This window comes from Panthera leo, chromosome B4 (assembly GCF_018350215.1).
Source record: "Panthera leo isolate Ple1 chromosome B4, P.leo_Ple1_pat1.1, whole genome shotgun sequence".
In the NCBI taxonomy this organism is placed as follows: Eukaryota; Metazoa; Chordata; class Mammalia; order Carnivora; family Felidae; genus Panthera; species Panthera leo.
Genome location: NC_056685.1, coordinates 70,566,834 through 70,594,516, shown reverse-complemented (window position 1 = coordinate 70,594,516; position 27,683 = coordinate 70,566,834). Strand labels below are relative to the sequence as shown.

The 27,683-nt window shown below is 35.7% G+C and overlaps 1 protein-coding gene across 1 annotated transcript in view; it reads left to right on the top strand.

The window, feature by feature from the left end:
• ADAMTS20 (ADAM metallopeptidase with thrombospondin type 1 motif 20) overlaps positions 1–27,683 on the top strand; it is a 183,701-nt gene that overhangs the window by 29,679 nt on the left and 126,339 nt on the right. The window contains exons 4-6 of the mRNA XM_042948461.1: positions 13,514–13,773; positions 26,681–26,764; positions 27,224–27,348. Coding sequence (XP_042804395.1) covers positions 13,514–13,773; positions 26,681–26,764; positions 27,224–27,348 — 469 coding nt within the window. The remainder of the gene's footprint in view (positions 1–13,513; positions 13,774–26,680; positions 26,765–27,223; positions 27,349–27,683) is intronic.

Here is a 27,683-nt window from a genome sequence, read left to right as displayed (position 1 = left end):
AGAGAGAGGGAGAGGGAGACACAGAATCTGAAGCAGGCTCCAGGCTCTGAGCTAGCAGCACAGAGCCCGATGCGGGGCTCGAACTCATGAACAGTGAGATCAGACCTGAGCCAAAGTCAGACGTTTAACCGACTGAGCCACCCAGGTGCCCCTGAAAATATTTCATAGGAATTTTAAAAATGCATCATTTATTCAGAAAAGTGTTTCTAGGGGCGCCTGGGTGGCTCAGTCGGTTAAGGGTCCGACTTCGGCTCAGGTCATGATCTCACGGTCTGTGAGTTCGAGCCCCGCGTCGGGCTCTGTGCTGACAGCTCAGAGCCTGGAGCCCATTTCAGATTCTGTGTCTCCCTCTCTCTCTGCCCCTCCCCTGTTCATGCTCTGTCTCTCTCTGTCTCAAAAATAAATAAACATTAAAAAAAAAAAAGTGTTTCTATATGTGGGTCTATTTTGGACTTCGATTAGTCCATTCATTGTGCTACTATCATACTATATTTAAAAAAATATTATAGCTCTTGAAGTTCTGAAATGTGGAGGAGCAGCCCTTGACTTTGTCAAGATTATCTTTGTTGTTTATCCTTTGCATTTACATATAAATCTTGGAATCAGTTGGTTTCTGCAAAGGGAAAAATTTTGATTTTCGTGTTCAAGAGATCAATTTGATGAAATGACATCTCTATAATGTGTCTTCTAACCCATCAATATGGTATTTTCTCCATTAATTCGTTGTTCACATAATAGCTTCTACATCTCTTCGTAGAGGTATTGTGATTTTTTTAATCGCAAATGGTATAACTTAAAAAAATTTTTTTCTCTGCATGAAAATGCAGGTAATTTTTAATATTCAGCAACCTTGCTCATATATTGTAATAGTTTATCTGTTGATGCTTTTGGATTTGTACATGAACTATCATGTGGATGGCTATTTATTTTCCAATCTTTCAGCCTTCCCCCCCCCCCCCCTTTATTGCAGTGGCTAGGAGTTCTAGAACAAAATTGACTAGAAATGGCAATAATGAAAATCCTTGCCTCATCAATTTTACAAGGAAAACTTTCGACCTTTTCTAATGTGTGCAATGTCTGTAGTCTTCCCTTACTACCTATCCACTTAGGGAAGTTCCCTTACATTCCTAGCCTGAGAATTTTTATTGTGAATGGATGTTGAATTTTAGCAAAACTGTTTGCCTCTGCGTATCCCAAGGTGATCCCTGTATCTTTCTCCTTTGTTCAGATAATTGATTTTCAAATAGAAAGTCCACCTCAGGTTTTTACCAGACTAGGTTTGGTAATTTCTTTAGAGTTTCTGTGAATGTTTTCATGAGTCTGTTTGGTTTGTAACTTTTCCCTTGCCACATTGAGAGAGCAAGAAGATAAGGTCCTGAAGAGAATGATTAAAGTGATGGACCATGGTATGTGAGCTGTAGAAGGATATCCTCATTTTTGTTTAGTTAATCTTACATGTGTACTCACTAGGTAAAGGAAAGAAGTGAAAATAACTCCATAGACTTGTGGAGAGCAATAAATGTAAATCTATCTATAGTTTTAGATCACTAATCAGCCATATAGCTCATTTTACAGTATTCCTTTGGTCTACCAAACACCATTTAATTGCAAATGCTTAGTGAGGTAAATTTTAATCTTTGGCTCTCCACTGCTTACCCATGTGATAATTCCTCATGAAAAGGAAGTAAAGACTTTAATTATTTGCAATTAGAATCTGATTCACTATTGCTGCCCTACTTAAAGACCTGGAGACATGAGCTTGGGCTGCTCTCAAAATGAGTACAAATGCAGGGGAAACTGCACAAGCATGGTCCATGTTCTTGGCTGGTCCCAGCCTGTGTTCCACTCTTTGTGAAGATCATTACTGCTAGAGTACGAGTTGGGCCCATTGCCAGGTCAGGCGACAGATACACTGTTTCATGTGGAGAATATCCAGACCTTTGGACCTACCCCAAGAAGGCTGCTTTCTTGGGCTTTTCTTTCTTGGAAGAGAGCCAGTAATCTGAAGGGATAAAACTCCCTCATTGTTAGTCTGCAGTATACAGATTTCTTTGCATATACATAAACGTACCTGATGTTAGATTAACATCCTGATGTTAAGATCGACAAAAACATTCTTTTAAAAAGTGATATAGTAAATCCTGACATGTACTGTAAAATAACAGGATACCTATTTGAAAATAAGAATTCAGTTTATCAGTGACTTCAAAGCTAGGTTTTTCCCACATATTTACACCAAAATTAGTAGACTTAATAAAAACTGACAAAAGCAATATGAATAAAAACTAATTCCATGATAAAGATATTAAGTACCATTAAAATTTCAGAGTTTTAAATTTTAACATTTCATATTCAGTGACTGTCTTTAATTAGACCTAAGTTTTTTTTTAAACATTAAAAGTAGTTTGAAAAATACCTTTAGTATTTCTTTTAAAAACTCTTTAAAGCAAATATCAAAAGTTAGAATTTTTCACATGAGAATAATATTTTCATTTGAGGCCTGTTTCAGGAACGACAGATCTAGGAGGAATAACTTACAGTGACCAGAGTAGCAGTAGACAAAAATGAGTTAAAGCACAAGGTTAGATGACCTTTTAGATTTTTGAGCTGTAATGTAATTTTTCCAAAAAACATTCAAGACAACTAGTTAATAGGAAATGTTAAAAATATTAATATGAACAAGTTAATAGTGTGGAAAAAAAGTATTATATCAGTACTTGATAGAGCAAGTAGAGAGGCTTAAATTCCCACTCTTATGTAACTGCATTTTGAGAGGTATTAGAATACTTAATACTTAAAATGACCTCAAAGTATTTTTGGAATGATTGCACAGGCATGAGGCAGACTGTCCAATAATGTGGGAAATCTTGTAGTTTGGGAGCACTCCTCTAAAGTTTGGAAAACAGTTTTAGGTTATGTGTTAAATGATAAAATGGATATAGGTTAGAAATGGATGGCCATGGGAGCACCTGGGTGGCTCAGTTGGTTGAGCATCTGATTCTTGATTTCAACTCAGGTCATGATCTCACAGTTCTGGAGTTCGAGTTCCACATAGGGCTCCATGTTGATAGTGGGCAGCCTACTTGGAATTCTTCTATTCCTCCGTGTCTTTCTGCCCCATCCCTTGTGCATGCTCTCAAAAATCAAAAAAAAAAAAAAAAAAAAAAAAAAAAAAGGATTGCCACGAAGGCTGATCTGAAGGTAGGAAGGTTAATAAAGTGGAATTGAAAAATAAACTACCTAGAGATCAGTGTTCATATGAGTTCTGAATAAATGATTTTTCTCTAAAGAATGAAATGTTCTATTTCATCTGCATTTTCAGATACTAGGGTATAAATTTAACTTGTAAGATTTTCAAACATCTCTCCAAGAAGCCTTACAGTAGGAGTTTGGAGTATCACATTAGCCTATGTAGAGTTGTCTCTCTAAATTTTTATACTGTCAGTTGGCTAATTTATCTGTCTTACTTTGCTTAGAATTTCTGATAAGACAGGATTTGAAGTTGTGGAAAAAAAGACTTTGTAACATGCAAAGATTACATAGTTCATCTTTTATCCCCTTCAAGTGTAGAGGTTGGGATGCCAGAAGCTTGAAAGGGACAGCCAGTTTGTATTTCTTTATACCCAAAACAGTCCTAAAGGTTTTGAAGTTAGGAGTGAATGTGTGCCTGTTTTCAACTCCTAATCTATTTAAGAATTCTTGATTCAGCTTTTTAGGGAGCCCTGTCCTATACATCTTGAGAGTGAACTCATGGGATGGCTTCTGGAGAATGTAGGAGAAGAAAGGGTAGTTCATGCTTGACCTGCTGGACCTGTGTTCCCTTTGACCTGTCAGCCTTCGTAGCAGAAGGAACTAAAATTGCTTGCTGGATGTAGGATTAATGGGAATGATTTGGGGGTTTGCAGTGTTCTTTTTCTCTTTCAGGGCCTCCCTAGTGAAAGGACAGTACTGGGTCTGTCCCAGGTCTGTGCACGACAGAAATCAATGACCGTATACCAAATCTTGGCTCAGCTCTGATTCTGTAATTCAAGAAGGACTAGACGCTATATTTTCATGAATATGACTAGCTAGTTCCTTTTAGTTTTGTAGGAGACAGCATTTTCCGCTGTGACCCCAGTTACTAAATTCTTAACATTCTACATGTATTACCACATGTGACCTTTTGAAGAGTCATGTGATCTGGAATTCAAATGTAATAATGAATATTGAGGAAATCTGAATTCATTTCTTTGTTATGCCACTTAGTTGGTGGCTGTTGAAATTGTGTGTAACCTGTGTCAGATGTCGGTTTTAAAATGTGCACTATAATAGAAACTGATTCAGGGATACAACAAGGACTTAGTGATGTAATAATTCGTTTATGTTTCAAGTTTCAGCCAGTCACGGGCAAGTCCATAGTTGCACATTTAATGCTAGTAAGTAGGTGGGGTTCTAATTAACTGGGGGAACCTCTTTGAAATAAAGCTTTATAAATTTTATAAGCTATAGGTCATAATTCTGTAAGGGTGGTAGAGACTTCTAAAATTGACATCATGGGGGACTGAAGATTTTTCTAAACCTGTTACTGAATACTAAAATCCTATTTTATTACCTAGGTTACCTGGGTAGTTTAATCTTCCCATTCACCACTTTCTTCACCTATAAGAAGAGGATACTAATAGTATTTACTTTAAAGAACTATTAATAATAAAGGAGATAACATATATGAAGTGTACCAGTACATGGTGATTACTCATTAAGTGCTTTATTCATAATTCACACTAGTATTAATAACATCAATAGCGTGGCCTAATAGGACAGATCACCCAGAAAATTTGAAATCCTGAGGAAGTATGCTAGATTTTATAATATCTGATAAGATCACTATTTCAAGGCACACACAATTCTTTGAATTGGGAGCCCTTTTGACTGTTTTACCAGTGGTTTGAAATGTTGATGATCCAGAATACGCTTGTTTTGATTTTATGCTCATTTTCAAAAACAATTTCCTGCTATTGTAGAAGTATAAAATTTGTTCATTTGGTCAAATACAGAGCCTTTGTGTCCATTCTAACCTATGTAGAGACCAGAGTGAATATTTCACTTGCTATCAGGAAAACCAAAGGTAATCTCTCCATCTTTGAATTGATATTGCACATCAGTTAGGATTACTCATACCCTGAATTTCTAGTTTCCTAAACCTTGTGTCCCGAAGTGTGTTCCTTTCTTCTCTTTCCCAATTTTGTATCCTTTGTCCTAATTTTTCCTTCTTCCCATGAACATTTGTTGAGCGCTTACAAGGGCCATAACACATTACCCACAAGTGTTCTTAGTCTTTGAAGAGTATATAGCTTGCTGGTGGTGGTATGACGATTGTGTTAGTGGTGGGCTATAGGGAAAGGCTTGGACTTATGGGCAGTGCGGATCAGTGGTAACTTGTTGAGCTAACAGGGATGTTCCTGAAAATGACTTTGTTTGGACATGAATGAAGGACGAGTGAGAGGGACCGGGATGGAAGATGATGGGGCCATTTTGGAGACCTTGTCTAATTTTGCATTCATGATGCTGATATTCTAAGAAGGACTTGAATGAGCTTAGAGACACGGACACTGACAATAGGAGCAATACGAAAAAGGTTGTGAAAGAGAAATGACAAAACTTGGTGACCAGATAAAAAGGGTAAAAGGACAAGAAGAGCTCAATGGTAGTGTACTGTTTAGTGTGAGTTACATGTAATAGGTTATTACTCGTAATGAAAGTAAAGCTGGGAATAGGGATAGAAAACTCAATTTAGTATATTTTGAATATAAACTGCTGGGAGGATGTTCAAGTAGAATCATGGATTACTAATTACATTGTTGAAAATAATCCATGATATAAACTACTAAAAAATTAACTGTGAAACAATCTCCATGCATTCTATAAAACACTATATGGTTAAGTGTTGTATTTACAGATGTAATTAAACATCTTAAGTTCTAGTGGGCAGATTATCCATTGCATGATGTTCCTGATTTGATGGATTTGGTTTGCTCTAAATTAGTTTTGGGCCGTAATACACTTGTTACTAATAAAGGATGGCACATCACTTTAGCATTTGACTTGGAGCATAAATAAAGACAAACATTTCATAAAGATGATGTAATTGACACATGAGCTTTGAATGCCCGTTTAAGATATTTGGAAAGGTCACTTTATCATTTGTTGCGCTGCTTAATTAGAAAGTTCAAAAAGTAATGATATTAGACATTAAGCCTGTGAAAGTTACAGATGCTGTTTTTAGAAATGTAACTAAAAATTACAATTAAAAAACAAGTTTATTGTAATGACTTAATGGACACTGAGATGTTAATTACGTAGTTCTATTCACTTTGAATCACCCCCATCCCATGTAGCCTATGTTAAAATTTGAGCTGTATACTTAAGTACCTTTTGGCTCATTATATACATTTTTATGGCTAAGTACTTGTATATTCTATGAAAGTTTCTACAAAAATAAGATTGTACACATTTTTTACTTAAGAACACATGGCCATCCTTCCATATCAAACACAGAGACCTAATTCAGTAACAGCTGTATAACATTTCATTCAGTTATTTCTGTGTTGAGGATGTTAGTTTGAAAATTCTTAAATTGAGCCTCTTGGATTTCTTAGCTATAAAAGCCATTTATCTGCAAAATCAAAACAATGAAAACTTTCTTCCTAATACTCCTATTGTATATTTCATTTTGTCCTGCTTTAGGTAGCATTACCAGAACAATAGTATATGATAGAGCTGTCCTATTGTTTGAATAGCTGTTAGTTTAGTACATTATTTAAGAACTTAATATAATAGGGGCACGTGGGTGGCTCAGTTGGTTAAACATCCAACTTAGGCTCAGGTCATGATCTCAGAGTTTGAGTTCGAGTCCTACGTTGGGCTCTGTGCTGACAGCTTGGAGGCTGGAGCCTTCTTCACATTCTGTGTCGCCCTCTCTCCTTCTTCCCACCCCCCACTTGTGTTTGATCACTATTTCTCAAAAAGAAACATAAAAAAACCTTAATATGTATCATGAATATATGAATCAACATGAAATGCAGGACTGTGAGCAACCCATGTAAAATCATGTACTTCCGCTCATACCCTCCCATTGTGTCCACCTGCCTTCCCTCACTTGAGGCAGCCATCACTTATAAATCCCAAAACTTAGTGAAAAGATTCATTCATACTGCTGTGTTTTGAGGAAGTATGAAATCCTATTTCTTTTCAATTATTTTGGCAAAGTTGTATACAACATTATTTCATTTGCTATAGAAATTAAACTTTTGGGATCTCTAATACTGTTTGTTAAATTATGGTTATTTTTTCCCCCTTTAACCTTCATTGTCAAACAGTATCTTTTAGTGGTTAAAACCATTGATACTGGAGCCAGATTCCCAGAATTTGTATCCCAGATGTGCTATTTAATATATGGCTGGATTTTATTAACCTAATTCTATGAAACTTTTGTTTGTGATAGGCAAATCTAAACTGTTCACTCTTATGATAAGTAGTCTATTTAGTTTTGTTCCTTTTATTTGCAGCTCCATTGATGATCAGCTGTGGTTATAAATTTTTCAATTTCCATGTTGCAGATTTTCATCTGTAATAAGGGATTAACAATAATACTTATGTCCTTTGGGACTGTTAAATGAGTTAATATAATGAAATTTACCAGAAATGCACTTGACTCATCATAAGCAGTCTGTTAGGTATTGTATTTTATATTGATGGTTGAATTCTTTTTTCCCTAATCCTTTACGTAAGATGATTTTCTTCTTAGAAATTACCTCCTTCCGGGGGCGCCTGGGTGGCTCAGTCGGTTGGGCGTCCGACTTCGGCTGAGGTCACGATCTCGCGGTCCGTGAGTTCGAGCCCCGTGTCGGGCTCTGGGCTGATGGCTCAGAGCCTGGAGCCTGCTTCCGATTCTGTGTCTCCCTCTCTCTCTGCCCCTCCCCCGTTCATGCTCTGTCTCTCTCTGTCTCAAAAATAAAAAAATAAAAAAAAAAAAAAAAAAAGAAATTACCTCCTCCCTTTAAAACTGGAAGTTCTGGGTATGTGTTTCTCCCTTCTAATGTGCTTATATTTAGTAACTATGTATACACACTTACATTTTGTATTTAAAAGTAAATTCTATCCCTTTTGCATTAAGCTTTATGAATTATTTCCTTCTGCCCTACTGAAATTTTCTTAAGTTGGATATGCCAATTTTCAGTGTTGTTAGCAGTATGAGACATTCAGGTGCTCCACATTATATTTCTGTGATTTGTCAGTATTTTTCATTTTAGCCTTTTGGGTAGGTATATAGTCATGTCTCATTGTGAATTGGCTTTTTCATGATAATCAATATTTTGGCAGTATTTCATATGTTCATATATTTTTGGATTTTGTCTATTGTGAAGTATTCAAGTCTCCCTTAATTTTACTGGTTTTTATCAATTATGGTTTAACTATATAACCCATATATAAGCCATTTGTTTATATTGCAACTATCTTCTCCCATAATGGTGTTTTTAGTGAACACAAGTTCAGTCTTAATTTATTCAAATGAATAGTTTATAATGTTTAGTATTGTTTGTGTCCTAAGGAATCCTTTCCTTTTTTGAAATTTTAACTAAGATCATGAAAATCCTCTTTCCTGTCATCTTCTAAGAACCTTATGAAACGAATTTGGAGTTGTTTTCTTTTTTGCAATTCTTACAGTATTTGAAAAAGTACTGTTCTTTTTTTAAATCCTTAATAGTATTTAGTGGTGAAGCTCTTGGAACTTGGATATTTGGGGGAAAATTGATTAGGACTCAATTTTTAGACTTTTTTATTTGGACAAACTTTTAAAAAGTTAGGTGGTTATTTAGGCTTTTTAATTCTTCATAGGCCAAATTTGATAAGTTGTGTTTTTCCAAGAATGTTCTAGAAAACAGCTCTAAATTTGTTTCCATCAAATTGCTTGTATTACCTGTTAATGTCCATAGGATCTTGATACTGGCTAGTTTTTCCTTTTTAACCTAGCCAGAATTAAATCTTTAGACGTGCAATTTTGTAGTATTGTTCCAGAAGCTTCTTTCCCCTTTTATTCTATTTTTTCTATTAATTGTTATGTTGTTGCCTTTAATCATTCCAGTTTGGAGTTCTCATTTGTTTCATTATTTTAGCCTATATAGAGCCATCTACTCTAAATTACTCTCGTCAGTCTAACTTCTTCAAACCACAGTGCTTCCTTAATTGGATTATATTCCCATTTTACCTACTATTGCTAGCAAGGGAAATAGTTGATTTCTTAGCGCCCAAGCTGGACACTCTTGGGGAGATTTCTCAGTGAGATACTGACTGGCCCTGTGTAACTACCCATTCAGCTTTGTATGAATTTGATTATTTTAGACACCTCATGTAAGTGAAATTATACAGCCTTTTCTTTTGACTGGCTTCTTAGCATAATGTCAAGGTTCTTCAGCATGTAAAAATTTCCTTTTTAAGGCTGAATAATCCATAGTATGTATATACCACATTTCATTTATCCATTGATGGACATTAGGGTTGCTTCCATCTTTTGGCTATTGTGAACAATGCTGCATGGAATGTGGGTGTAGAAATACCTCTTGAAGACCCTGCTTTTGATTTTTTTCTCTGAACATCTCAGAAGTAGACTTGCTGGATCTTACAGTAGTTCTATTTGTAATATTTTCAGACACCTTTATTTTCTGTAGCGGTTGCACCATTTTTATAATCCCACCAATAGTTTGCAGGGATTGCAATGTCTGCACGTTCTCACCAACACTTAGGTTTTTTACAGTAGCCATGCCAGTGGGTGTGAAGTGATACCTCACTGTAGCTTTCATTTGAATTTTTCTAATAATGAGCATCTTGTCACATGGTTGTTTGGCCATTTATATATTGCCTTTGGTGAAATGTCTATTCACATCCTTTGCCCTATTTGAATAGGGCTATTTTTTGTGGAGTTGTAGGAGTCTTTTAAAAAGACATCGTATGTGTATATATCTGTATATACACACAATGTATACACACACACATCTCCCCATTTGTTCAGGGAGTTGTATTTATGATCCCTACCATTCCTGTATTTCCATTAGAATGTAATTATCTGGGGGAGAAAATAAAGGTCAGTGGGTTAATGGAGCTTGCCTTTTTTAGTCCATAAATAATAATCAAATATATAATAAGAAAATTACATCCTGCATTTCATCATAGTTCTGATGCTTTTTTAAATAGGAAGTTTGAGTGAATGGTACTTACTATGGTCCTAACCATTGCAGTCTATCAAGTTCCTATAACACTGGTTCACAGCATGCATGTATTAAATTGATACTCATTAATACAACAATGTTGAAAAAATTTCCCATGATAATTTCAAATCAGATTACAGTACATTTAATAGAGTTCAAGGAGCATATCCCAGAATGACTTATTCTAGCAAATAAACAGAAAATCTCATGAGCTTTATCAAATAAGTATTGATAAAGAGATCCATTAAAAAAAATTTAAACACAGATCCAAGCATGTTCTTTTACTTCCATAATGGCTTACCAACAACAATTGCAAGTAGGTGGTGCACCGTGCTTAGGACCATCCGGTATCACTAGGCAAGATTCTGCTGCCAGTAGTGAACCTAGTGGAAAAAAAGGAAGACTTTGCTGCCAGCCAAATAGAATATGTCACCAGTATATGACTGTCAGCCAGAAAGAGCCTAATCAATACTTTCCCTTCAGGCTTCCCGAAAGCATCTGCTAAGCAAAAGCTCCAGAACCTGGCACATCAAGACTTAAAGAAGAGTGGAAACACAGCTCAATAGCTTTGGAGAGCCATTTGTCTTAAGTAATTAAAGATAAAATCCAACCCCCCCCCCCCAAAAAAAAGCACCTGCTGTTATATATCACCATCACCCCAAAACTAAGGCTACATTTCTCATGAGACTTAGAAATATTTTTAAAACAAGGGGATTATGGTACACCAGAGTCTAAGAGCTGTTAAACACTTGTGAATCACTTTCCTAAAGTAATGAGAATGAACAACTTTGTTTTCCACTTGACGCATGCTTGTGTAACAATGCCCTGAGATTGCCAAACAGAATCACCCACTGCTGCTGCCTCAAGAATTTGAGCATCACAGCACAACTCTGTGGATGAGCATTTTAACTCTAATTTTATAAACCTAGCAACAAAGTAGCCGACCATTTTTCCTAAACGACATGGCACTTAAACACATTTTTTTTAAAAGTTAATTTGAAGGGCATGTGTCTGTCAACACATTATTTCTTCATAACTAGTAGTGACAAAAATAATGACTGTTTACTAAGTCCTGATCTAATAGCTCTATGTGAATGGTCTAATCTTTTGAAAACCTGGTCTGGGATGGGTGGTAGAATATACTAACCCAAGATAGGCCACTTTAGCATACAGATTATTTTGAACTAAAGGCCTTAAAAAGATGCAAAATGGGCTTTCTAATTCTCTTCAGGAAAACAGATTTGTAGATATTTTCTCCCATTCAGTAGTCTTCCTTTTCAGTCTGTTGTGTCTGTCCTTTGGTGCAATTTAAAAATTTGATGTAGTCCCATTTGTCTATTTAGTCATCTGTGCTATGGTGTCCTACCCATCCAAGCAGTCCTTGTGAAATCCAATATCATGAAGCTTTTCTTCCATGTTCTTTCTCAGGACTTGGAGAGTTTGGGGTCTTTTAGGTCTTTAAGATGTTGAGTTTTACAAGCTAAGCCTCTAATTTCATTCTTCTGCATGTGGATACTCCGTTTACTCATCACCTCTTGTCAAAGGTATCATTCTTTAACCCATAGAGTGGTCTTGGCACCCTTGAAGATCATTTGACCAAATATATCAGCGTTTATTTCTGGCCTCTGTGTTCTGTTCCACTGATCTATATGTGCTAGTCTTGCTATGCATGGTCTTACATAAGTCTTTTTGTTGACGTACTTTCCATAGGTATAAAATGAGTAGAATTACGGGGGTAGGTGTACATATGTGTCAAACTTGAAAATTGCCAAGCGGTTTTTCCAACGTGGTTGCTCTAACACTTGGTGCTGTTTTTTAAATTTAAGCTGTTTGGGTAGGTAGAATCCGTTTCTTTTTGTCTCGAAGTTGAATTGTTACTGAAGCACTTAAAGTTATTCTGAAATTTATTCTTAAATATGTATTACTTCTTGTCTCTTCCTACTAGAGTATAAACTTTATAAGGTTCTGTTTGCTCTGCAATTTCTAAATGTTCCTTGATGTAGAGTAGGTATAATGTTTATTTTAAACTGATGAACAAGTCAGTATATTTACTTCCTATTGACTCTGAGATTGGTATATTAAGTTACATCTGGGTCTACGAAGTGGATATTTTAGTGGTGGAGTCACCCCCGGATAAAGATGGTAGGACAAAGTTTTAGGGCTATACACGGTTTGCCAAGTTCAGAATTTCCCAATGAGATAAATTTCAAAACATAAGTGCACAGTAATATCAAAGGGCAGGATGGTTTTAAGAATTAGAAAAAGTTGACATGTGGAAACCATGCTTAAGGAATTTGGTTACTTACAACCATAAGATTACTGCTTATTTAAAATGAAATTATTGTTGTCACACTCTTATATTTCTGTCTAATCCTTATAGTACAACTGAGTGTGAATAGTTTTGGTATTCGGTTTATCAAGTATCTGGGACCTTGGATTTCTTCTTACCTGATTCCTTTGGTCCACTTTTCTGTTAAATACTTGGAAACAGTTGTCAGAAAAAAATACAGAAGAATAAAGGACTTACACATGGCATCTGTAATTAACATTGAATAATTTGCTACATTTTTTCATTCCTAAAAAGTTTTATTTTTGAGAGAAGGTAAGCGGGGAATGAGTAGAGAGAGGGGCACAGGGGATTGAAGGGGGCTCTGCAGTAACACCAGCAAACCCACTGTAGGGTCCAAACTCAGGAAGTGTGAGATCTTGACTTGGGCGAAAGTCAGACACAACTGACTGAGCTACCCAGGTGCCCTTAAATTCTGTATTTAAACATAACCAAACAAAAGTAATCAGGTATCTTATAAATCAAGTATTATAAAATACAAATCTACAGTTTTTCTGGATTCAAAGAGTTACCAGTGTTTCATGGTTTTTCTGTCCGGTGATCTTTACATGATGTCTAACAAAAGGTTTTGTTCTGTATCATACAAAATGTGATTGATCTATAATGAGTTGAAATGCCATTGGCTTGAGCACCCAGTTTACCTGAGGAAAAAAAGAGGGACTCCTCAGTTTTAAAATTTTCTACCATTAATAAAAGCTCTTGAACAGTCATAGCTGTTTAAAAAAAAAAAAAAAAAAGACTTGGAGTTTGGTTTCTGTTGGGCCAATCTATGAAAAATAACATTTTATTACTGGGAATAGTAATAAACTGCATCACGGAGTTAAATTTCTTTTTATCTATGTGTGTGTATTTTTGCCTATTTTGTGCTGTATTTTTAGTCCCATCTAATTTAATTGCTCTGCATTATATTCTTTTCTCCCCCCAGAAAGTCAAATAAAGAAAACCACTTTACCCTTTCAAAACTACAGCAACACAAATGAAGATCTTAATGTAAAGAAGGAAATGGTTTTAGGGTACCCTTCAAAAAATAAATCATTGGAAGATGAAAGAAGTCCATTACATTCCAGGAAAAAACGTTTTTTATCCTACCCAAGATATGTGGAAGTTATGGTTACAGCTGACGCTAAAATGGTTCATCATCATGGACAGAATTTGCAGCACTATGTACTAACACTAATGTCAATTGTAAGTAAACTTGTCCTTTAAACTTTCTAAGATGTGTAATGTTTCCTTCACATTTATCTGAAAAGTTACTCGAACTTTTTGAAACATTTGAAAGTCTCTGAAAACACTTAAAGAATAATTCGAGTATTTTCAGTATCCTGTATTTTCTACCCTTTGGTGACAGGGAAGATTCTAGTAGCCCTGATCTTTCACCCTTTGAATCTGATTATTTTTTTAAAGCTTACTTATTTTGGGGGGAGGGGGGGAGATCGTGAGCACATGTGCGCAGGGGAAGGGTACAGAGAGAGGGAGAGAGAATCCCAAGCAGGCACCGTGCCATCAGTGCAGAGCCTAATGTGGGATTCGAACTCCTAAACTGTGAGATCATGACCTGAACCAAAATCCAGAGTTGGAGGCTTAACCAATTGACCCACTGAGCTTCCCGTGATTCTGATTTATATATATGTATTTTTTAACATTCATTCGTTTTTTGAGAGATAGAGCCATGAGTGGGGGAGGGACAGAGAGCGAGAGGGAGACACAAAATCTGAAGTAGGCTCCAGGCTCTGAGCAGTCAGCACAGAGCTCGATGTGGGGCTTGAACTCAAGAACCATGACTGAGCCACCCAGGTGTGCCTCCCCACCCCCCCAATCTGATTTTTAAATCTTATTTTTGCACAGAAGGAATGGAAACTATTTTGCTATTGCTATACTTGTCAAGTCAGAAATTGGAATACGTGATATTTTATTTTTAAGGTTTTTAATTTTAATTCCAGTTTAATATATTGTTAACATAGTGTTCTATTAGTTTCAGGTGAACATTCAACAGTTCTATACTTAGTGCTCATCATGATAAGTGTACTCTTTAATCTCCATCACCAATTTCACCCACCTCCCTTTCTGGTGGTAATCCTTAGTTCTCTACGGTTAAGAGTCTGTCTTCTTTTTTTTTTTTTTCTTTTTTTTTTAATTATTTTACCTTTGCTCATTGTTAAATTCCACACGTGAATAAGATCATATTTGTCTTTCTGACTTAATTTGCTTAGCATTATACTCCAGCTCCATCCATGTTGTTTCAAATGGCAAGGCTTCATTTTTTTATGGCTAAGTAATATTCCATTATGTGTATATGTCAGACACATGCACACCACCTCTTTATCCATTCATTTATCAGTGGACACTTGGGCTGCTTCCATAATTTGGCTTTTGTAAATAATGCTGCAATAAACATAGGAGTGCATGTGTCACTTTGAGTTAGTGTTTAGGTGTTTTGGGGGGTAAGTACCCAGTAGGGCAATTACTGGATCATAGGGCAGTTCTATTTTTACTTTTCGAGGAAGTTCCACACTTTTTTCTATAGTGGCTGTACCAGTTTGCTTTCCCACCAATGGTGCAAGAGAGTTCCTTTTTCTCCACATCCTCACCAACACTTGTTGTTTCTTGTGATATTTTAGCCATTCTGATGGGTGTGAGTTGATAACCCCTTGTAGTTTTGATTTGCATTTCCCCTGATGAGAAATTTTGAGCATGTCTGTTGGCCATCTGTATGTCTTTGGAGAAATTCCTGTTCATGTTTTCTGCCCATTTTTAAAATTGGATTATGTGGTTTTTTTGGCTGTTGAATCAATTCTTTATGTATTTTGGATATATATCCATCCATACTCGTACATGGATATGCCATTTGCAAATAGCTTTATTCCCTTTCTGTAGGTTGCTTTTTAGTTTTGTTGTTGGTTTCCCTTGCTCTACAGAGTTTTCTATTTTGATGTCCCAATGATTTACTTTTGCTTTTATTTCGCTTGCTTCAGGAGGCCTATGTGAAAAAAAACTGTGAGACTGATGTCAGAGAAATTGCTTCCTGTGCTCTCTTCTAGGATTTTTATGGTTTCGTGTCTTATGTGTAGGTCTTTGATCCATTTTGAGTTTATTTTTGTACATGGTGTGAGAAAGGATCCAATTTTATTCTTTTGCATGTCGCTGTCCAGTTTTCCCAACACCATTGGTTGAAGAGACCGTCTTTTTCCCATTGGATGTTCTTTCCTGTTTTGTTAAAGATTAATTGACCATATAACTATGGGTGTATTTCAGAGTTCTGTATTTGGATCTATTGATCTATAGGTCTATTTTTATGCCAGTACAGTACTGTTTTAATTACTACAGCTTTTTAATATAACTTGAAGTCTGGAATTAGGATACCTCCAGTTTTATTTGTCTGCTTCAAGATGGCTTTGGCTACCAAGGTCTTTATCTGTCTCATAGAAATTTTAGGATTGTTCTCTCTCTCTGAAAAATCCTTGGTGGTATTTTGATATGGATTGTATTAAATCTGTAGATTGCTTTGGGTACTATAGACATTCTAAAAAGATTTGTTCTTGCAACCTGTATAAAATGTCTTTCCATTTCTTTAGACTTTCTTGAATTTATTTAATCTGTTTTATAGTTTTCAGAATAAAGGTCTTTCACCTCTTGGATTAAGTTTATTCCTAGATACTTCATTATTTTTAGTGCTGATATAAATGGGATTGTGTTCTTCTATTTATCCTGCTTTATTCATGTATAAAAATGCAACAGATTTCTGTACATGGATTTTTGAATCCTGCAAATTTATTGAATTCACTTATTCTAGTTTTTTGGAATCATTAGGGTTTTCTACATATGGTATCACTAGATTTGCAACTAGTGTAAATTTTATTTCTTAACAATTTAGATGCCTATTATTTTGTTTCTTGCCTAATTACCGTGGCTAGGACTTCTATGTTGAATAGAAGTCATGAGAGTAGACATCCTTGTTTTGTTCCTGATCTTTGGTTGACAAGCTCAGTTTTTCCCTGTTGAATGTTGTTAGCTGTGGTTATTTATATAGGGCCTTTACTATGTTGAGGTATGTTCTCTCTAAGCCTGCTTTGTTGAGGGTTTTTATGAATGGATGTTGCACTTTGTCAAATGCTTTATCTGTATCTGTTGAAATGATGATATGGTTTTTATCCTTGTGATGTATCATGTTGATTTATTTACAAATATTGAACCACCTTGTATCCTAGGAATAAATCGTACTTGATCATGGTGAATGGTTTTTCAATGTATCATGGGATTCAGTTTGCTAGTATTTTGTTGAAGATTTTTACATGTGTTTTCATCAGAGATACTGGCCTCTAGTTCTGTGTGTTTGTGTGTGTGTGTGTGTGTGTGTGTGTGTGTGTGTGTGTGTGTGTGTGTGGTGTCTTTATCTGGTTTTGATGTCTGGATGATACCTTACAGAATGAATTTCCTTTATTTTTTCCCCCTTTTTTTGGAATAGTTTGAGGAGAATGGGTATTAACTATAAATGTTCAGAATCTTCCTATGAAACCAACTGTTCTAGACTTTTAATGGGAGTTCTTTGATTACTGATTCAATTTCATTGCTGGTAATCCATCTGTTCACATTTCTACTCTTCCTGCTTCAGTTTTGGTAGGTTATGTTTCTAGGAATTCACTTTTTCTTGGTTCAATTTGTTGGCATGAGTTTTCATAATCTCCTCTTACAGTTGTCTGTATTTCTTTGGTTTTGTTCCTCTTTAATTTGTGATATTTGTGACTTTTTCTGCACTTTTTTTTTTTTAATGAGTCTGGCTGGAAGTTTATCAATTTTGTTGATCTTTTCAAAGAACCAGCTCCTGGTTTCATTTATCTGTTGTATTTTTTTAGTTTTATATATTACTTATTTATACTCCAATCTTTATCATTTCCTTTCTGCTGGTTTTGGGTTTCTTTTTCTAGCTCCTTTAGGTGGTAACAGGTAGGTGGTTCAAGATTTTTCTTCTGGTAGAAAGGTAGAACTGTATTGCTATAAACTTCCCTCTTAGGACCACTTTTACTGCATCCCAAAGATTTGGGACTATTGTTTTCATTTTCATTGGGACAAAATGACACTTTACATTATAAATGTATTTATGAAGATTAAAGGACAGGCTATTAGCTCCTTTAGCAAATTTGGAACGTAAGATCACAGTAGCTGTCAGAGTTCTTGACCTGATATTAACATCTATTTTGAGTATGGGTGGTGGCAGTATCCTGGAACAGAATTCTAGACCTAGTGAAGGACCTAGACTAGTTCTACAGTGGTAGAACTCTATATCTTATATATACCAAATACATACACATACTTAAATCTGTTGTCTGGACTCTTCTGGATTTAGGCCTATTCTTTTGGAGTAATTACTAAAAGCATCTTTCATGCTCAAGAGTCCCCTGGTTTAATTAATGAGTTATATAGTCAACTATTTATACAGATTCAGGTTATCAGAACATATCTCATGGCTGGAAGTACCTTTATTCACATGTAAGGAATTTAGATCTACTTGATGGAACAGACATGGCCAGGATACATCTATTGGTTATTGTAAATTTTTCTTGGCTAGAAATGTCCAGTTCAGTACATTGTTATTTGAAAATAAGACCCTGTTTTTTTTCCTTATATATAACATTTTACCTTAAATTCTTATATGTGCTAAGAATAAATGGCCCATGTTGCCTAAGTATAGTATCTGGTACCAAGTAGGCATTCAATAGTTCATGAAAGATAAAACAAAAAAGTGATTAAAGTAATACTTTTTGGGGGGTGCCTGGGTGGCTCAGTCGGTTAAGTGTCTGGCTTTGGCTCAGGTCATGATCTCCCAGTCTGTGAGTTCAAGCCCTACATTGGGTTCTGTGCTGACAGCTCGGAGCCTGGAACCTGCTTTGAATTCTGGGTCTCCTCCTCTCTGCCCCTCCCATGCTCATGCTCAGTCTCTCAATAATAACTTGATGTTAAAAAAAGTAGTACTCTTTTTCAGAATGCATGACATTGTAATAGATGACTCAAAGTGATTTCTGAATTGTGTATAATAGGACATTTGTTGACCTGAGTTTTTAAAAAGAAAACAGAGCAATACGTGGAAATTTATCCTGATAACATGTTTTTACTTCTGAATCTGAAGTAATGAAAAGTGTAATTATCTAGATGTATAACTATCTACATCTGAGTTTGGCAAGCTCATTATGAGGGGATTCTAATGAGAGTACAGGCATGGAAGATGTCAGTTGATAATGTAGGAAATTGTATCAAGTATATGGAACAGTGTAAGATAAACTTAGTAAATTTATGTGGGTAAAGGAGATAGTCATTAAGAAAATTGTGGGAAGGAGGGTAGAGATTCCCAAGGAAAACACCAGATTTTGTAAAGGTGACAGATTTTGAAGCCTGTTTAATTATGGGTAACTCTGATATCCATGCTGTAGAAATAATGACGAGAAGAAGGAAATAGCCACACAATTTTGGCAATACTGGCATACTCAGAAATGTTTTGGTACCTGTATTTCACATAAAAATCAATATAATCATTGTTTGGAGAAGGTACTGTGACATAAAGTCACAGTTGATAAAGGGCAAAACAGACCTTCTTCTGACTTCATAGAAAGTAAATCAGCTTCTCAGATTGCTTGAAACAGTAGCCCAATATATGCACATGTTACTTCCTAGACCCTTAGTCCCACTAGGAGAGCCATTTGCAGTTGAAGATGAGATGTTTGTAGATGTAGTCAGCTGGTTGTGTTGAGCTTTCATTCACAAGGAGATAGACTGAAGCAGGGTTAGGGAAGAGGGGAGCATTCCAAATGTAGATAGGTAGGAGGAAAAATTTAGGACAGTTTCTCTTTTGAGGTAGTTTGGGTTTTGTATATGCTTGCTTTGTCAAAGGTCAAAGTTCAGATGACATAAATTACCTGCGTTTAGTGCTTCTCCATTCTTTTTCATTAAAAGAATATGTGGAATTTAAGAAACAAAGGAAGAGAGGGGGGAAAAAGAGGCAAACCAAGACAGGTTAACTGTAGACAACAAACGCATGGTTACTGGATAGGGGAGGGGGGAGGTAAGGACGGGGAAAAACAGGTCAGGATTAAAGAGTGGACTTGTGATGAGCACCAGGTGTAATAGGGAAGTGTTGAACCACTATATTGTACACCTGAAACTAGTTTTATACTGTACATTAACTAACTGGAATTTAAAAACCTAAAGAATGTTCAGGTAAGAATACAGGAAAGTCAGACTTCATGGTTCTGTATATATGTTATTAGTGAAAAGCTGTGGTCATAGCTGTAGTTGCAGATGTAAACCATGTGAATGGAATCTTGGAGCAAGAGTGACAGACTCTTCTTGTTTTGCATGGGACTTTTCTAGTTCTAGGGTTGAGACTCCTGGCCCTGGAAACCCCTTAGTCCTAGCAAACTGGAACAGTTGGGCACACCTTGTAGAAATAGTCAAGTGTAGTTCAACTTGTTTCATCTCCACTCGTGAAGTCCATTTCCAAAATTGTTCTGAAGTGATAAGAGGAATGCAGTCTCCATGTAAGTGTCTGCAGATGTGTTTCCGATTGAGGAAGGAAACCGAGATTTTGCACATTTTGTCCTCATTTTTAAGGAGGCATTAACTACATTTATTCAAACACACAGGATATTGGTAATGTTCTTGGTGACAGTAATTTAGGAAAAAGACAAGAAAATGTGATTTATACTTGAAGTTTGTGAACCATTTAAAGAAAAGTTCAAAATGATAAAGTTTTTGTATGTTGGCTCTATATAAAATGGAGAAATAGCTTAATGCTTCAACACTGAGCACATGATTATGGACACCATTTAGAGGATTATCTGCCCTTAACCTTACAGACAATTGTGCTGTCTTTTTCTTTACTTTCAACAATTCAACAAAATGAGTACAGTGATGGAGAAATTTGTGTGATTTAATTCACTATAGTGCTGTACCGATACCTTAGTGATCTGTTATTCAAAGTGATTCTGGCATTAATATGAAAATTGGGAAGAACGGAATTATGTATAGTGTATCCAATAAAATAAGAGTTTGTGTTAAATGACCAAAGATGTTCAACTATTTTCAATACCAAAGCTTTTATCTGTAGAGAATTTGGGTGACAGTATTAGGCTAAAATGGCATTCACATGTAACTAAACAACCAAAGAATTTGTAACGAGAGCAATTATTTTCTTAACTTACTTTGATATTCAGTGATTTATTTAATAAACCTTGAAAATACTGTAGGTCAGAGACTTTTATACTCTGTTGTGTTCATAAAGGTTTGACTTGATAGCATTCACTTTCTTACACAATCATGTAAATGTAAGGCACATCAGTGATCATCAGGAATGAGTCCTGTTTATTAAAATAAAGTTACTATTGGAGACACTTATCAACCAAAAGCCTCACTTGGATTACCCTGACTTAATACCTTTGATTTCACTGATGTTCAGGGTAGAGGAAATTTTTAGCCACACTAAAATAAAAACAATGATATACTTTCATACTTCAGGTAGGACCATTATGTTCACTTTTCCTTCAACTCCGTGTTCTTATTTTTAATTTTTAGATTATTTATTTTTAGCTGAAGTATAGTTGACTTACATTATTGGTTCTGGTAGTACTCCATGTAGTAAATAAGGATAAATTTGTTCCTTGCGCATATTTACTTTGTTGTGGAATATCATTTTCTAATTTCGAGCAAAAAGATCAGACAAGATTTGTGATCTTTGTAAACAGTCTCTTCACTGTGTTAAAATCAGTTTTGTGTAGAAGACTTTGAAGGTGAAAGCGATCAAGAGGTAAACAGTTACAAGTCCTCAGGATGTAATGCACAGGATGGTGAATAGTTGATATGGTGACTATTGTATGTTTGAAATTGCTTGGAGTAGATCTGAGTTCTCCTCACGAGAGAAAATAGAACTATGTGATGATTTATCATGGTGATTTCATTATATATATGTGATTATATATATATAATGTCAATTATCTCCATTAAAAATGGCTAAATCATTTTTTAAAAAGGCAGCCTCTAAACATGCCATATATACATTTACTGAAGCTGTGTATACAAATTATTTCAAAATAGTTGGTCAGTTAATGGTGACAATAACCTCATTATTTGCACGAAGTGTATTTTGCTTAGAATTTTCTTAAAGAAAATATTTAAACAGAATTTATATCATTTCTTTACTTTTTTTTTTTTTTTTATAAATATCCATGAAGTACTGTTTTGTGAGACTTGTAGAGAAAAATAAACATGATATGCTAGGGGAACAAACACTTAAAGAATAAAATATTCAATATATTCTAATTAGATCAATGAAGTTGTAAAATACAGCACTCTAATATGTAGTGATTATAGTTATATATCAATATTACATGGTGCTGTAGAACAAAAGGTTATCTAAGAAAGCTGATGTAGCATTTTTCTACTGTGTAGTCTATGGAATGGGATACTAGTCATGTGACATGCTCTATGGGAAGAAGGAAAAAAAAAAAAAACTGTTGAAGCATTTGTGTGAAATACCTCTCCTAGATAATGTGGATTTGTTAGGTATCTTCACAAAAGTATCAGATAGGCTGTTTAACTTTTTTACTCCACATTTCTCAAACCGTAGGATGATTTTTGTGCTTTAAAACACAAATGGCCTCTACTCTCCTCCCCTCAATAGCATCTGGTAAATACTGATTGAATACACTATGGCATGGTGACCAGGGATGCTTGGTGCCTCAACATGGTTGCAAGAACAGAGACAAAAAGAGGTCCATTTCCAGAATTGACCAACTTCCTTGTAACTAGCAATAGAGCTAGAACTAAAACCAAGGGCTCCTGGCTGCATAGGACTTCTCTGAGGCCATGGTCAAGTGTCTGCAGTGGTAGTGTCAGGGCTAGGGCGTGAAACACATCAGGGTTCTGAAAGAAAGTTTTATACCAAGAGCTAATTAGAAGGACTTAGGGGATAGAATTCTGATCTTCTAGAAAATACAGTGGTCAGAGCTAAAGCTAATCTATGAATGTAGTCATGAAAAAGTAGCAAACATGGTACCTTACCATCTCGGCAATGTAATAGGAGGGTGGTAGTTTGGGGATAAGAGAAGCACATTGTACATGTCAATTACAAAAGCCTCTGACTAAATGGTCCTTGCCATCTGCCTGCTTCATAATTCAGTTTAACATAATACTTATACAGTAACACCTTTAAATATACACATAAAGTAAAAGGAACATACGTTGAATGTAAGCACATTATGAAGGTCTATACATAAAACAGGAAATGCATACAACTAAATAGGATGACCTTAATTACTCAATGATACCATTTTAGCATAAAAGCAAAGTATCAACCTGAGGGTTTTTTGGGGAGATTGTGTAAAGAATTAAGTTGAACTGTGTTTTGTATGTTTTACCTGAGGATGAATGAGGTTATATTTTTGTTTTCATTTAAATTTCAGTTAACCTGCATTACAATATGTTAGTTTCACTTGAACAACATAGTGATTCAACATTTCTATACATTGCTCTGTGTTCATCACAAGTGTACTCCTTAATCCCCATCATCAATTTCACCACCACCCCCCCACCTCCCCTCAGGTAACCATCAGTTCTCTGTAATTAAGAGTTTCTTGGTTTGCCTCTTTTCCCCCCTTTGCTCATTTGTTTGCTTAAAATCCACACACCTAAAATCATAGGGTATTGATATTTGGTTGACTTATTCTGATTAGCATAATACTCTGTAGCTCCATCCATTCATTGCAAATGGCAAGATTTCATTCTTTTGTATGGCTTAGTAATCTTCCATTGTGTGTATGTATATGTACATACACATAGATATATGTATACATCTATATGTGTATATACCATATCTTGCTTACAGATTGGTTACTTTTCAATAAAGGTGCAACATCTGTTTCTTAAACTCAATATTATATAGTATCACCTACAAAATAAATTCATAACATCCAGATTGTCACTTGTAGTCCACCTATTTCGAGTAATGAGTGAAGAAATTAGTCCTGTAGATAATTCATAGTACTTAAGCTCTTTCCTATGTGAAGTATGGAGAATGCATGGTCTCTTGTGACCTAGAAGTCTTCACAACTGTTCATTTTTAAGTGGAAGAGAGCCTTTGAGCATAAATCTGAGGTGTATTGTTCTCTTTTGTAATTGGACTTAGAAAAGCATCCACTGTTAAACTCACTGAATCAAAGGATAAGTCTGAAGTGTGGGTATACTTTGTTTTCCACGGGAAGTATGTACTTTCTTAAGTTGCATGGAAAATACCAATTCAGCTACCAGTTTCCACAGCTCCCATTTTCAAGTGAGCAGTGCTGCGGGGCTAACAGACCTGCTTGAAATGGCCAATGATTTGTCCCCGTACTCTCAATGCCAGAAGACCACAACTTCTGCTAAAGGCACCACTGTAGGTAGAAATAACCAACCTGTAAATGCCTATGGCTGCACAGCTAAAACAATAAAGTTCTGGAAAGTGTATTGAAGTCCATGGTGACCCTGCAGTGTCAGCATTTCCAGAGATGTTTTTGGCTCTTGCTCTCGTCATTATTCCATGTAGCAAAAAAAAAAAAAAAACAAAAAAAAAACAAAAAAAAAAAACAAAAAAACTGGAGCAGTCGTGTAGGTGATTCATTATATTGAAACAGCTCTTTGGCTGATGGAATGAGGACTCCACCACTAGTACTTCCAGCAAACTCTAAGGTCCACAAGATCAGGGTCCATGTCTTCCCTGTCTCTGGATTAAAGCAAAGTGTAGATAGATGTTGAATGTTAATCAAAAGGATGGGACAAGTAGTATCTCTTGAAGCAATTGCTATCTTGGTCTGGGTCGTGGTCCAGGAGATGGTGATCCAGGTTTCAGAAATTTTTTAGTTGACAAAGAATGCTGTATTAGTTTCAAGTATACGACAGTGATTTGACAACTCTACATATTATGCTGTGTTCACGTGTAGCTACCATAGTTCACCATGCAATGCCATTGACCATATTCCCTATGCAGTACCTTTCATCCTCCTGACTTATTCCATAATTGGAAGCCTGTACCTCCCACCCTTTCACTCATTTTGCCTATTTCTTCCCTTCTGTCAACCACCTGTTTGTCCTCTGTATTTATGGGTTTATTAATGCTTGGTTTTGGTTTTTTGGTTTCCACTTATAAGTGTCTTTTGCCTGAGTTCTTTCACTTAGCAATATACTCTCTAAGTTCCTCCTGTGTTGTTGCAAATGGCACGATCTCCTCCTTATGCCTGAGTAATACTATTACACACACACACACATATGTATAAAATGATGTCTTTATTCATCTATCAGTGGACACAGATTGCTTCCATATCTTGGCTCTTGTAAATAATGCTGTAATAAACACAAGTGCACATACCCTTTTGAACTAGGGTTTTCTTTGGGTAAATAGCCAGTAGTGGAATAACTACATCGCAAAGTATTTCTATTTTTGTTTGACAAACCTCTATACTGATTTCCACAGTGGTTGCAACGAGTTTACATTTACACCAACTGTGTCCAGGAAAAAAGGTTCCTTTTTCTCCATATCGTCACCAACACTTGATATTTCTTGTCTCTTTGATATTAGCTATTCCTGATAGATGTAAAGTGATGTGGTTTGGGTTTCCATTTTCCTGATTAGTGATGTTGAGCATCTTTTCATGTGTCTGTTGGCCATGTATATGTCATCTTTGGAAAGATGTCTCCTGAGGTCCTCTGCCCTACTTTAATCAGATGGTTTTTTAAGGTCTTTATATATCTTTGATACTTAATCCCCAATGGATATATTATTTGTAAATATTAGGTTTCTGTCTAATTTTGATGATGATGCCCTTTGCTGTGCAAAAGCTTTTTATTTTAGCGTAGTCTTAGTCATTTAGTCTTGCTTTTTTCTCCCTTGCCTAGGGAGACCTATCAAGAAAAATGTTACTAAGGCCATTGTCAAAGAGATTACTACCTATGTTTGGAAATGACTTTCATTGCACAGGTGGCCCAGGTCCTGAGGGATTGTCTTGAAAGGAGTGAAATGGCATTGAACATGGAAGACACTACTGCAGCAGAAACTGCTATGATGGCTACAAGAAGAGATAAATTAGTGAATTAGCACCTTAACCAAGAATCATAAATTGAGCCCATGTAGAGGGCCTCATAGAATTGCATTTTTCAGTTTTGGAAAATTAAAGACCAGGTGGTGACCTGCCTATTGACCTGTGACCTCTTGTCGGGTTTCTTATGTGATTTTAGATGAATCAGTCCCCATGGATTCCAGGAATGCTAACCATTAAAAATTCTAAGCATATTCAGAATTGGAACTATACAGCCATTTTGGAAAATATTAGTTAAAACTTCTCTATGGAGTATAATGGTCATGTAAATTAGGGAGTGTGGCACAGAATGAAGTGAAATTCCTGCTGAATCCTCAAGGGTATTTTCCAAGTTCCGAGTGCTCAAATTACTTGATTTTGTTAAAATGCAGATTTTGATTCACTAGTTCATGGTGGGGTCTGCGATTCTGCATTTCTGATCAGCTCCAGGTGATACAGATGCTGCTGATACATGGACCGATTTCAGTAATAGGGTTAAGGTTGCTGTTTCTCAAACTTGGTTTCACATGGGAAACATTAAAAAAAAATACTGGGAAAATTTTGAAGGTATACTGATGCCTGGGTCTCAACCCTAGAGATTCTGATTTAATTGCTAAGAGATGTGGCCTGGGCATCAGGATTTGTGAAAAGGTCCCTGGGAGATGACACTGTGCAGGTAGGTCAGACAATTGATGTTCTAGGACTGGATTCAGTTTCCTTTTGAGAAGAAATATCTCATTTAGGTATCTGATCTTACACTTTCTAAAGTAAATACTATAATTTTTTTTAGCAGTTAATACATCAAAATTTACATGTACGACGTATGAAGGGCTGTCTTATAAAATCTGAAAGCATATGTAATAAGATCCTAACACTAAGAACATATTTTCATACCACAGCTCTTAAAAGGTCAATAGTAAAGTGCAGTTCTATCAAGAACTAGAAATGAACTCTGATGTAGGATTAACCTTGTAGAATGTGAAACATTTTATTTTCCCTTGTAGGTTGCAGCAATCTACAAGGACTCAAGTATTGGAAATCTTATCAACATAGTAATCGTGAAATTAGTTGTAATTCATAATGAACAGGTAAGAAACTGGTTGAAGTTAGTATCCTTAATAGTAGTAGACTTTACATACAGATCACAAAACTGTTACTAGAAATGAGATATTTCTAAAAATTTACATTCAAAAACTTGAATGGGAGTGATTAACTTACTTTGTGGTGGAAATAAAAGGAAATAATAATTTAAAAACAACTATTCCCTTTTGTAATTCTACCCTTGAAGGATTTATAAGTTTTTACAAATTTTTTGATTCTAAATATTAGATGGTTTCATGGAAAAGGTCTCACTAGATTCCGTTTTGATCCTGATGTTTTAAATATTGCTAAGATATTTTTTTAAAAATATGAAGGACAGATGTTAATTTATCTGCTTCTGAAAATGCTATTTGATAAACTACGAGGATGCTGACAAGCTTGGAGAAAAGAGGATATGGATGTTTTAATGTATTATTAAATTCCTTTTTTCATTTTTTTGTGTGCAGGAAGGACCAGTCATCAGTTACAATGCAGCTACCACATTGCGTAACTTTTGTTTATGGCAGCAAACTCAGAATGTTCTTGATGATGCTCACCCTTCTCACCATGACACTGCTGTTCTTATCACTAGGTACAGTTTTAGAAATAACCTTCCCACCACAGTGGTTTACCTTTCTGTCCTGCGTGATCACTGCTATTTCTTGTTACCTTCTTGATCGATACATGGAAGCGTTCTCTAAGAACTTGTCTTGCAAAAGATACTGTTGAATGAAAACATTGTTCTTGCAGACCAAAATGCAAATGGATTCCTTAGGAAATTAGCAATGTTAGGTTGCTGAGGAGTGAACTGACCCAAGCAAAATAATTTCCTTATTAGTGACAGAACTAGGAAAAATATTTGGAAACAAACATAGTTATGGAACTGAAAACAGGTTATGTTCCTTCCCCACTTGATACTTCAATCAC